Source organism: Aquarana catesbeiana, linkage group LG03 (assembly GCF_042186555.1).
Source record: "Aquarana catesbeiana isolate 2022-GZ linkage group LG03, ASM4218655v1, whole genome shotgun sequence".
Taxonomy (NCBI): Eukaryota; Metazoa; Chordata; class Amphibia; order Anura; family Ranidae; genus Aquarana; species Aquarana catesbeiana.
The window spans coordinates 253383532-253395721 of NC_133326.1; the positions used below are offsets into that span (position 1 = coordinate 253383532).

General features: G+C 41.5%; 1 protein-coding gene across 4 annotated transcripts in view; it reads left to right on the forward strand.

The window, feature by feature from the left end:
• The window catches only part of SLC16A7 (solute carrier family 16 member 7), a 154370-nt gene extending 144838 nt beyond the window's left edge, over window positions 1–9532 (forward strand). For all 4 annotated transcript variants that reach the window (XM_073619983.1, XM_073619981.1, XM_073619982.1 and 1 more), the window contains exon 5: window positions 9078–9532. In XM_073619983.1, the coding sequence (XP_073476084.1) occupies window positions 9078–9331 (254 nt within the window). In that variant the 3' untranslated portion in view covers window positions 9332–9532. The remainder of the gene's footprint in view (window positions 1–9077) is intronic.
• The last annotated feature ends 2658 nt before the right edge of the window (window positions 9533–12190 follow it).

Genomic DNA, 12190 nt, shown 5'->3' on the forward strand with positions numbered 1-12190 from the left:
CCGTGTGAAATGATAAGGGGGTACTTACCCTTACCATTTCACTAAAAAACTGTCAAAAATGTTAAAAATGACAAGAGACAGTTTTTGACAATTCCTTTATTTAAATGCTTCTTCTTTCTTCTATCTTCCTTCATCTTCTTCTTCTGGTTCTTCTGGCTCTTCTGGTTCTTCCTCCGGCGTTCTCATCCAGCATCTCCTCCGCGACGTCTTCTATCTTCTTCTCCTCGGGCCACTCCGCACCCATGGCATGGGGGGGAGGCTCCCGCTCTTCTCTTCTCTTCTTCATTTTCTTCTCCGGGCCGCTCCGCACCCATGCTGGCATGGAGGGAGGCTCCCGCTGTGTGATGGCGTCTCCTCGTCTGATGGTTCTTAAATAACGGGGGGCGGGGCCACCCGGTGACCCCACCCCCCTCTGACGCACGGTGACTTGACGGGACTTCCCTGTGACATCACGAGAAATGCCACAGGGAAGTCCCGTCATGTCCCGTGCTTCAGAGGGGGGCAGGGTCACCAGGTGGCCCCGCCCCCGTTATTTAAGAACCGTCAGACGAGGAGACGCCGTCACACAGCGGGAGCCTCCCTCCATGCCAGCATGGATGCGGAGCGGCCCGGAGAAGAAAATGAAGAAGAGAAGAAGAGAAGAAGGAAGAAGAGAAGAAGAAGAAGATGAAGAGCGGGAGCCTCCCCCCATGCCATGGGTGCGGAGCGGCCCAAGGAGAAGAAGATAGAAGACGCCGCGGAGGAGATGCTGGACGAGAACGCCGGAGGAAGAACCAGAAGAAGAAGAAGATGAAGGAAGATAGAAGAAAGAAGAAGAATTTAAATAAAGGAATTGTCAAAAACTGTCTCTTGTCATTTTTAACATTTTTGACAGTTTTTTAGTGAAATGGTAGGGGTAAGTACCCCCTTACCATTTCACACAGGGGGGGCTGGGATCTGGGGGTCCCCTTGTTAAAGGGGGCTTCCAGATTCCGATAAGCCCCCCGCCCGCAGACCCCCACAACCACCGGCCCAATGTTGAGGGCATGTGGCCTGGTACGGTTCAGGAGGGGGGGGCCGCACTCTCGTCCCCCCCCTCTTTTCCTGCGGCCTGCCAGGTTGTGTGCTCGGATAAGGGTCTGGTATGGATTTTTGGGGGGACCCCACAACGTTTTTTTTTTTTTTGGCGTGGGGTTCCCCTTAAAATCTATACCAGACCTGAAGGGTCTGGTATGGAATTTAGGAGGAACCCCACGTCATTTTTTTTTTTTAATTTGGCCGGGGTTCCCCTTAATATCCATACCAGACTTGAAGGGCCTGGTATGGAATTTAGGGGGACTCCCACGTCATTTTTTTTTTTTAAATTTTGGTTCGGGGTTCCCCTGTGGGGAATTCCCATGCCGTTTTTATCAATGAACTTCTATGTGTATTGTCGGCAATGCAATAGCCGCGAGTAGTTTTAAATGGGTTTTTTCCTTCGAAATGTCATTTTGCTGTCAGACTGTTCTAAACACGGGAAACATGCGCCCCTTTACAGGCATACTATAGACACCCCCCAGCTACGAAATTTAAAGGGATATTACACTTTTATTGTTTGACTTTAAGCATTATTAAAATCACTGCTCCTGAAAAAACGGCTGTTTTTAAAACTTTTTTTTGCATTGATCCATGTCCCCTGGGGCAGGACCCAGGTCCCCAAACACTTTTTATGACAATAACTTGCATATAAGCCTTTAAAATTAGCACCCCAAATTGTTCGCTGTTCGGCGAACTTGCGAACAGCCAATGTTCGAGTCGAACATGAGTTTGACTCGAACTCGAAGCTCATCCCTAGCAGTGACTTGTGATGTTCTTTGCTTCTGGTGCACACACCAATTAGTCCCCCCAGCCTCTCACCTCCAGTAGCGGCCCCCCAGTGGGCCGAGTCAAGCAGATGGATAATATTATTATCACGGGGATGTATTTCAAGCATTCGCCTTCCCTATGGGGTGACTGTAGATATAGCACTCCGCTTCAACTCCGGCCACTCATAGTAGTCCCAAGGCCATAGTTAAAAAGAAGGAATAGCTCCCATAGTGTAGTACTTTAAAATAGGTTTATTGTAACAAATGCAATAACTTACATAAAGATTCACAACGAGCAGCGAGAAAAAGTGTATAGCTTCCGGGTTCGGCCGTCCCCGAGAAGCGTCGGCACCTGGCTCCTCCTACTCTGATGCGTTGCGTCACACCACGTGACTTTATCAAAGGGATCACGTGGTGTGACGGCCCACTGGGGGCCGCTACTGGAGGTGAGAGGCTGGGGGGACTAATTGGTGTGTGCACCAGAAGCAAAGAACATCACAAGTCACTGCTATCTGCATGTCTTTAAAAGACTGTTTGAACACTGGAAGTCACAGATTGCATGATATTGGTGTGGATTGCATTGCACTATTGTCACACTTTGGACCATATTACAAATATTTTTTGTGTTTCATTTTTCCTTTTTTTGTGTGTGCTCCATTTGCACCTCATATTTAAGTGATGCGATTTTATTACCAATAATATCATTTATTGCACTTATGTTATCATTTTTTTGCTTTACATTTTTTCACATTTTTTTGCTTTACCTCTAAGTTTATTACTGCGGAGCATTTTTTTGGCATCCGTAGTCGCACATTATTCAGGATATTTTTTACACTGGTTTAGTCACTGCACTTTAGAGAAAACGAGGCCACAATATAAATGTAATTATTTTTTGCAACATTCAATATATTTGCACTTGTTATGCACTATTTGCACTTTTACAATATTTGGATTGTATTTTAGAGTCATTAATATGTCACTTTGATTACTGTTTACATTGTGGAGATTGGTCATTGTACCAGGGATTGCACTTGTGCACAAGTCACTTTATTTACTTATGTATTTATTTTGCTATGCAGGTTACTCATTAGGATTTTTTATAGTGTGGAGGTTGGTCTATTGCACTAGGAACTGCATTTTTACACTAGGTGTTTATTTATTTATTTGACATGCAGGCTATCTGTTGGTTCAGTGGCTAAGACCTTTCAGTCATATACTTAGTACCTGTAATTAGGAGGTTTACCTGGAAGTTGATTAACCTATTAGTGCTAACCTTGCTTCCCTGCAGTCTGGTACGGGAGGATAGAGCAGCGCCACATATCATTCTGTTTTTAGCATTTAGATTCTGGGGTGTTGAGTGCACCCATTTATGTTGGCTGCTTTCTATCTGGTACCACAATATTTAATATTTTATTCAGGTTTATATTGTATATAGGAGGTTGTGGTTTTTGCGCATTAGTCTTTGCAAACTTTAGTTTTACCACTAGGAACAGCAATGGAAATGAAGCTATTGGAGCAAGGAATGTCTGTACTAGTGCTTTCAGAACCAAGCCTAAGTCCTGTGAAGGGAACAAGTTTCCTTGGTAGTCGTATAAGAATTATGGCCTGCATAAAGCATTTGTTCAATGGCGTTGTATGCCAGACCAAGCACCGATTGTAAAAATGTCCAGAGCTGGGGTCACAGGATAGAAAACTTTGCTGAGCAAACAGGACAAACTTCCTTCATATCCTTATATGTAGGGTTCATGATCTTGTGGTCAAGGTTCTGAACCACCTCAGGTGAGAATCCCTGCACCTCTAGTCCCACTGAATCAATAGCCAGGCTATTAAGAATTTCACTGGATTGGGGTGCTGTTATTGACATTGGCATAAAATATCTTGTTTGACCAGAAACAGGATTGGTGGTGCAGATGGCATCTAGGGAGGGGGCAATGAAAACCAAGGCTAAAACATGTTCTGTCCAAATCTTCAGAAGAATTTTCATAATCAAGGACACTGGAGGAAGAGAAGCACCAACGGAAAAAAACACATGCCACTGTGAATCCACATTCTATCACTTTACCTTTGTACCTTGTTGCAAATACCGGAAGCTGCGTGTTCTGTAGACTCTCTATGACAGAGGTGTCCAAACTTTTTTCAAAGAGTGCCAGATTTGATGAAATGAACATGTTTGAGGGCCGATCATTTTTCCTGACATTCTGTAAACCATTAAAATTTGGTCTAAGTGTGTTCGTTCGAGCACTAATACACTGCCCAATGAGAATTCTCTTACCTTTGTGACTGTGTGTGGTGAAGAGATGAGCTTGGGCGTGTTATTTGGATATACCGTATTTATCGGCTTATAACACGCACCTTAACTTTAAAAAGGAAGTTTCGTGAAAAAATCTTAAATTTTAAATAAAGAACTGTGAAGCAAAATAAGGGTCAGTGTCCATCAATGCAGCCTAATCAGTGCCAATCTGCAGCTTCACAAGTATTGCCATGAATGCAGCACCCACCATATTGCCATGAATGCAGCACCCACTGCATTGCCATGAATGCAGCACCCACTCCATTGCCATGAATGCAGCACCCACTCCATTGCCATGAATGCCACACCAACTCCATTGCCATGAATGCCACACCAACTCTATTGCCATGAATGCCGCACCCATTCCATTGCCATGAATGCTGCACTACATTGCCATGAATGCAGCACCCACCATATTGCCATGAATGCAGCATCCACCGTATTGCCATGAATACAGCACCCACTCCATGGCCATGAATGCAGCACCCACTCCATTGCCATGAATGCAGCTTCGCTCCATTGCCATAAATGCAGCACCCACTCCATTGCCATTAATGCGGCACCCACACCATTGCCATTAATTCAGCAGCCACATTGACATGAATGCAGACTCACCATTGCCATCAGTGCAGCCTGATTCATGTCCATCTGCAACCTTGGAGGAGACAGGGAGGGGGCGGAATGAGCGCCAACAGACATACAGGAGAAACTCCTGTTTTTATCGGCGGCCTCTTTAATTGAAAGTCCCACCTCCTATGATGGACAGAACAGTTGTCCAATGGCAGTGCAGGAGATGGGACTTCCTTTTACACAGGATGCAGTGTAAACAGGAAACACTCTTCTCCTGTATGCACAGCACTCGTTCTGTCCCCTCCAAGGCAGCCAGCATATCTATCTTTTGTGGCCCCCGGTGCTCAAGGATTCGTTGGGAGCCACAAAAGATATATATGTCAAAATTACCAAGCAGGCCATCCGAAACTGGACTTTGGACATGCCTGCTCTATGAGAACTACCGCTGGAATGCACCATAGAGTCAATACTAGTTGAGGTACGAAATGTTGGAAAAAAATTAGCCTAACTGATCCGTTACTGGATCCTGCTTTCCCAATAAGTAGACTTCCGTTAACTGCCCATAAGCGGTTCCCAGCCCAGCAAAAAGTTTGTTCCAAAAATTAATAGCAAAAGACACTTGGTGCCCCCTTGGTGGACAATGTAGGCTACTGCTTTCTTGTTGTCTGTCATCAACTTCACTCAGGCCCCATGGAGGAAGATCCTGAAAGGCTTGCAATGCTAGAAAAAAACTTCCTTAATTTTTTGAAAATTCTTTTTATTGAATTTGCAAAAAAATAAAACAAGTTACATAATACAGCCTCTGGGCATACACCGGCTGAGGTAACAACTAATAAAACAATCCTATACATTTATACTTATCTATAGAACTTATATAACTTAAACTACTTGTGTAATTAGAGATTGAGAGGACAGGGGGAGGATAGTGTGTCATGTATTTCAGGTGACCACATCGGGAAGAGCTGCTGAGGATGAGGATAACACCTTTAGGAGAACCTTTAAATAATGGCAAAATTAGGTCTTCACTGCTACAAGACTTTTAGCTGAAGTAGACAATCAAAGGGAACAGTGCCTATTGTGTTGCGATCGTGATATCTGATTCTAAATATACGCGCCATATTTTGTCAAACTTGGCTGGGCAGCATCTGGCAAGATAGACCTCTTTGTATAGTGGCACCGCTGAGTTGATCAGCGATTTCCATGTATTCAAAGTAGGTACCTCCATTTGCTGAGAGTAGATGAGAAAATCCGGACAGCCACACACCAGGAAGATATAATCCAAAAAATGTATTGTAAAATCAGGACCGTACCATATACAGGACACCGTAGCAAAAATATGTGCCAAGTGCTTACTCGTAGCTAACCATGATAAAAATGTGACCACATATATACTTTCTATCATAAATCATGTGACTATGCAATCATGTTGAAATCCGGACCAGCTGGGATGCGGCTGTGAAGGGTGCGAACACCTGTCAATGAATGATAGATAAAAGGATTAAACATCCTTGTGGATACAAAGTATATAAATGTAAGCATTGGAAAAAAGGGCACATATAGATTAATCTTTATTTAATATTTAATCTATATGTGCCCTATTTTCCGATGCTTACATTTATATACTTTGTATCCACAAGGATGTTTAATCCTCTCGTCTATCATTCATTGACAGGTGTTCGCACCCTTCACAGACGGATCCCAGCTTGACCGGATTTCAACATGATTGCATAGTCACGTGATTTATGATAGAAAGTATATATGTGGTCACATTTTTATCATGGTTAGCTATGAGTAAGCACTTGACATAAGTGCGAAATGCGTTAGCTTATTGCCTGTACATATGTTTGCTACGGTGTCCTGTATATGGTACGGCCCTGATTTTACAATAAATTTTTTGGATTATATCTTCTTGGTGTGCGGCTGTCCGGATTTTCCCATCTACTCTCAGCATTACTCAGCATTAGCCAACACCTGGGGCTCTTTACTCCTGGAGAGAATCATTTACTTTACACCTGGTTTGGATCCACACTGGTGCGGGGTAAACCCTCTCGCTGCATAGGTACCTCCGTTTGTTTCCATTTAATGAGTAGAGCCTTTCTAGCGTAAAATAAGAGAAGTTCTATTAGTGTTCTGGTTCAAGGAGCCCACCAGACCAAGCAAACAGATTGATACATTCAGGGGAACATGAATCATGGTCAAGGTTTCAATGAAGGTCGTGACCTCCGCCCAAAAGGGCTGGATTCTGGGACTAGACCACAACATATGGTTGAAGTTGGTATTTGCCATATCACACTTCCAAAAGTTGGAGGAGGAATTCCGGTTCATTTTGGATAATCTTTGGGGTGACAAATAGACTCTATGAATCCGTTTAAATTGTATCAACCGATCTCTGACAGAGATGAGTTGTAAGAAAGGATATTCCCAGTCGTCCTCCCAGTCTTCCAAATCCAGATCCGGGATAACTTCCTTAAATTTAAGACAGTCAGCATTCCACCAGGCTCCAATGGCCTTGCACTTGTCTCCCCAGACTGGAGGCAGACTGGCATCCAATGTCATAATTATTCAATTTCCTGGGCTGCGAGGCACGCCACAAAAGAGGCACACTGGTGTCCAAAAACTCCAGTTTTTGCTAATTTGTGCAGACACAAACACCTTCTGATCCATAGATAGCCCATCCTATTGACTGAGGAAGGAGAATTAAAGAGCCTCCATGTGCCACCTGGCCCAAGGCAGCACTGGAATGGCTGCTGTAAAATCTCCCAATGGGGTCAATGCAATCATAAGACATAAATTCTGTCTCCATGACTTTTCGTACACAGATTTCATTTTGCAAATTTTTCAGTTTTGGAAAACCACTCGACTTATTCTGGCATGAAAAACTACTCCAAGATCTTTCATAGACTAAGATGGAGTTAACTGCTTTTCCTGTTTGATCACTGCCCATGTCGCCCCCTCCTACCTTTTGCTAATCTTCTGTGCCACTGACAGGTGTAGTGAGCTCATGCAGAAAAAAATTAAAAATATGTAAAACAATTTCACTAAGAAAAACAGGTGCACTGTGCTTTTAAGACTCATCTACTTTCATCCATTTACTTCAGAAGCAGCCTTCCAGCGGCAGTGAGGTCAGGCAGCCTTCCAGAGGCAGACAGGAGACACAAAAACAGTCAGACTGTCTAACCCCCCAGGAACACAGCACAGCAGGGGAGCAAACAGCAACAAGTCTTTACCTCACATGAGAAAACCGGCAGGACTGCAGAGAGAGGGAGAGAATGCAGTTCCTCTGCCTGTTTCAGACTGTTTAAGCTGCTGCTTGGTGACTGGCGATCACAACTCTGGTCCGCCCGTCTCCCTGCCCTCTGTGACATTATCCATCGCCACTCTCAGACTTAAGACAAAGCCATGAGAGCAGTGCAGCACACTGCCTCTACAAGACAAGAAAAACCCCAATGGTGACATTGCAGAGCTTAGTAATACCACACCTGTGAAATATTTGTGCTATCTAATTAACATTGCCTGTGGCCTGGCACAAAGGACACCCAGTTTTTAGGAGGGTTTACCATCCAACATTCAGGGTCTTCCAACTCCATGGGAGGCTGAACATGGAGGGGTAGGTTTGGCAGTGGGGGATTTTCGTGCAGCAAGCAAAGCACTTACCAACTGCAATCCACAGGTGGCCTGGAGCCTGACCCAAAAAAGAACACTTCAGTAGGGGAGGGGCAGTCTCTTATTTAGCTATGAAGAGGTGGTCCTGTGAGCTCATTGTGTGCTGACATGAGGTGGGCCAGGAAAAAAAGTTTACATCTATACACAATGGTAGATATATGAATGCGATAAATTGTGTATTTGTTTTAGGTGTGACATGTTTAACAGTGCTTGCTGCATATTGGTTTCCTTGCAATGACTGTCTCAGGAGCTATCTACTTTAACACTTTAGAAACTCTAGGTTATAGTTCCTAAATGGTTCCAGTTATGAAATCATGATTTACTGCAACCTTTTCACTAAACCCTAACCTCTTTTTTTTAATAGGAGTTTTGCAGCCTTAACATTCATAAGAGACTAATAGAACAGCCGCAATCAATCTCCTATCTGTAGCAGATACAGCTCATATATCTCCGTTTTTGTTACTGCATTCTGTGTGTTTCTGTTATGTACCGCTGTATGTAAACATGGTCATTCATAAGGAGATTAGTATTTTTACTTAAAGAAGTAGAAGCTTCTGTGGGCATCCTCTCAATATTGATTTTTTTTTCCACACTTTATATTTTTCCACATACTTATGAAGTGGCCAAAATGCGAGAAACCAACATAACTTGTAAATGAAAATAAAATAGAATATGTATGAACTGTATAGACGGAAGTTACAAAGTTTACATTTTTTTTTTCTTTTTTTTAGGCTTTTTAGTGGACGTAACCGGAAGCTACAAATACATGTACTTTGTATGTGGCCTTATTGTAATTGTAGCAAGTATCTATTTGTTCATTGGGAATGCTATCAATTACAGATTACTTGCAAGGGAAAAGCTGGCAAACAAGGCACAAAATGCTGAAAAAGAGGCTGAACCTTTGAACGCACCAAACTCAGTTGATGTAGTCAAAAAGCAATCTAACACACAGACGAATTCATCCGAACGAGAAACTAATATATAATCAGAACTTGTATTTATTGTTAATATTTTAAAAACCAGTGATATGCAAGTATTATACAGAACTCAGAAAATGGTACTGTGAGCATTATTATGTAAAGACTTGTAAATTACATTTGAAAAATGTTAAGGCAAGGTAATGGTGGGAACTTGAATTTTTGCATTTTGTAAACAAAAAGCAAAAAAAAAACCCAAAAAACAAAAACTCACACTGAATAATACCATGCTTTAACACATAGAGATATATACTGTATATAAAGCAGTGAGTGTGACATTCAGAAGTGATTAATCATTCCTTGTAATTTAAACACATGCACTAGGAAGATTCACTTGCAGTGAATATATCATGAATGTCATATTCACTACATTATAAATACCCCTCATGCTTTTCAGTATGGGTCTGAATTTCCCCGTTACTGTGCTTTGTAGTTTAAAAATGCAGGACTCTGAAGTTACATAACACATGACATCACAACCTAATATGAGGTTTAAGAAGATAGTGTAGTTCCCATGTCAAACATTATTCCACTGCATTCTACAACATATTTTCATAAGTGCCTGACAGGGTAATGATCTTTTTTACATTGCATGATTTTTGTTTTTTTTTGTTTTGTTTTGTTTTTAACTACAAAAGAAAAACCTTGAGTACCCACTAACCCATCACAAAGGCTTTTTTTTTAACAGATGTAGACCAGTGCAGTATGTTTTCATTTTTTTATGAACTACGCATGGGTTGGTTGTCATTCGTTGTTTAAGGCACTCAAATGAGCATGCACAAACAAATGTGTTAAAAAAAGTCTGATGCGTTCTTGGTCTGGGGATGTGCATTGAAGGCGCATTAAATACAAATAGACCAGTTTAACACAATGCACCAAAAAGAGGTAAAAAAATTTCATGGGTTCCAAAACAAAGTTCAAAATTCACAAATTTATTCCCAATATGCAAAAAGATTGAGGTATTCAAATTATTATTCTAAAGGTTTTCTGCTAACAATATATATATATATATATATATATATATATATATATATATATATATATATATATATATATTTCAGTATGACGGTAACCTTACATTTTCCTTTATTAGTGCCCTAAATGGTTACAATACTTCTACCCTACCTAAATTACACCCAGAAAATCCCAGCTATGCTAATTTAGGACAGGACCTTCATATACTGTATGCCCCTTTACAGCTTACAAAAATAAACTAAAATAAACTAAAATAATTAGGACATCAAAATAAGACCTATTTTACATGTGAATATGTGATCTATAAATATCCAGCATATCACTATTTATTGCAAGCTGCAACAACATGCTGCCACTAGCAAACTTGTATTAATATTGATTAAATGATCACTTTTTATTTATGTTATAAATACAGTTGTGCTCATAAGTTTACATACCCTGGCAGAATTTATGATTTCTTGGCCATTTTTCAGAGAATATGAATGATAACACAAAAACTTTTCTTTCACTTATGGCTAGTGTTTGGCTGAAGCCATTTATTATCAATCAACTGTGTTATCTCTTTTTAACCGCTTGCCGACCAGCTGCCATCATTATACTGCGGCAGGTTGGCACATTCCTGCTAACCGTCGTAGCTGTACGTCCGCCCTTTATGTGGGGATAGTAGGCACGCATAAGGCACTGTTGGGGTGCCAATGCACGTGGCCAGCGGTCGCGATAACCACTGGCCATGCGTGATTGCGGGCACGAGAGCCAGAACAGGGACGTGTGTGTGTAAACACACAAATCCCTGTCCTGTGAGGAGAGGAGAGACAGATCTTGTGTTCCTACTAGCTAGGAACAACGATCTGTCATCTCCTCTAGTCAGTCCCAACCCCCTACAGTTAGAACACACACAAGGGAATACAGTTAACCCCTTTATCGCCCCTAGTGTTAAGCCCTTCCCTGCCAATGACATTTACACAGTAATCAGTGCATTTTTATAGCACTGATCGCTGTAAAAATGTCAATGGTCCCAAAAATGTGTCAAAAGTGTCCGATCTGTCTGCCATAATGTCGCAGTCCTGATAAAAATTGCTGATCACCGCCATTACTAGTAAAAATATAATAATAATAAAAATGCCATAAATCTTTCCCCTATTTTGTAAATGCTATAACTTTTGCGCAAACCAATCAATATTCGCTTATTGTATTATAAGTAGAAGAATACATATTGGCCTAAACTGAGGAAAAAATGTTCATTTTTAAAAAAAAATGGGGATATTTATTATAGCAAAAAGTACAAAATATTGTGTTTTTTTCAAAACTGTCTCTTTTTTTGTTTATAGAGCAAAAAATAAAAACCTCAGAGATGATCAAATACCACCAAAAGAAAGCTCTATTTGTGGGGAAAAAAGGACGTCAATTTTGTTTTGGTATAGTGTGGTACGACCGCACAATTGTCAGTTAAAACAACGCAGTGCCGTATCGCAAAAAATGGCCTGGTCATTGAGCAGCCAAATCTTCCGGGGCTGCAGTGGTTAAATCATAATGACAACAGAAATTACCCAAATGACCCTGATCAAAAGTTTACCCCAGTTCTTAATACCGTGCATTGCCCCCTTTCACATCAATGACAGCTTGAAGTCTTTTGTGGTATTTGTGGATGAGACTCTTTATCTTCTCCGATGGTAAAGTTGCCCATTCCTCTTGGCAGAAAGCCCCCAGTTCCTGTAAATTCTTGAGTTGTCTTGCATGAACTGCAGTTTTGAGATATCTTCAGAGTGGCTCAATGATATTGAGGTCAAGAAACTGATGGCCACTCCAGAACCTTTACTTTATTCTGCTGTAGCCAATGACAGGTCGACTTGGCCTTGTGTTTTGGATCACTGTCATGTTGGAATGTCCAGGTA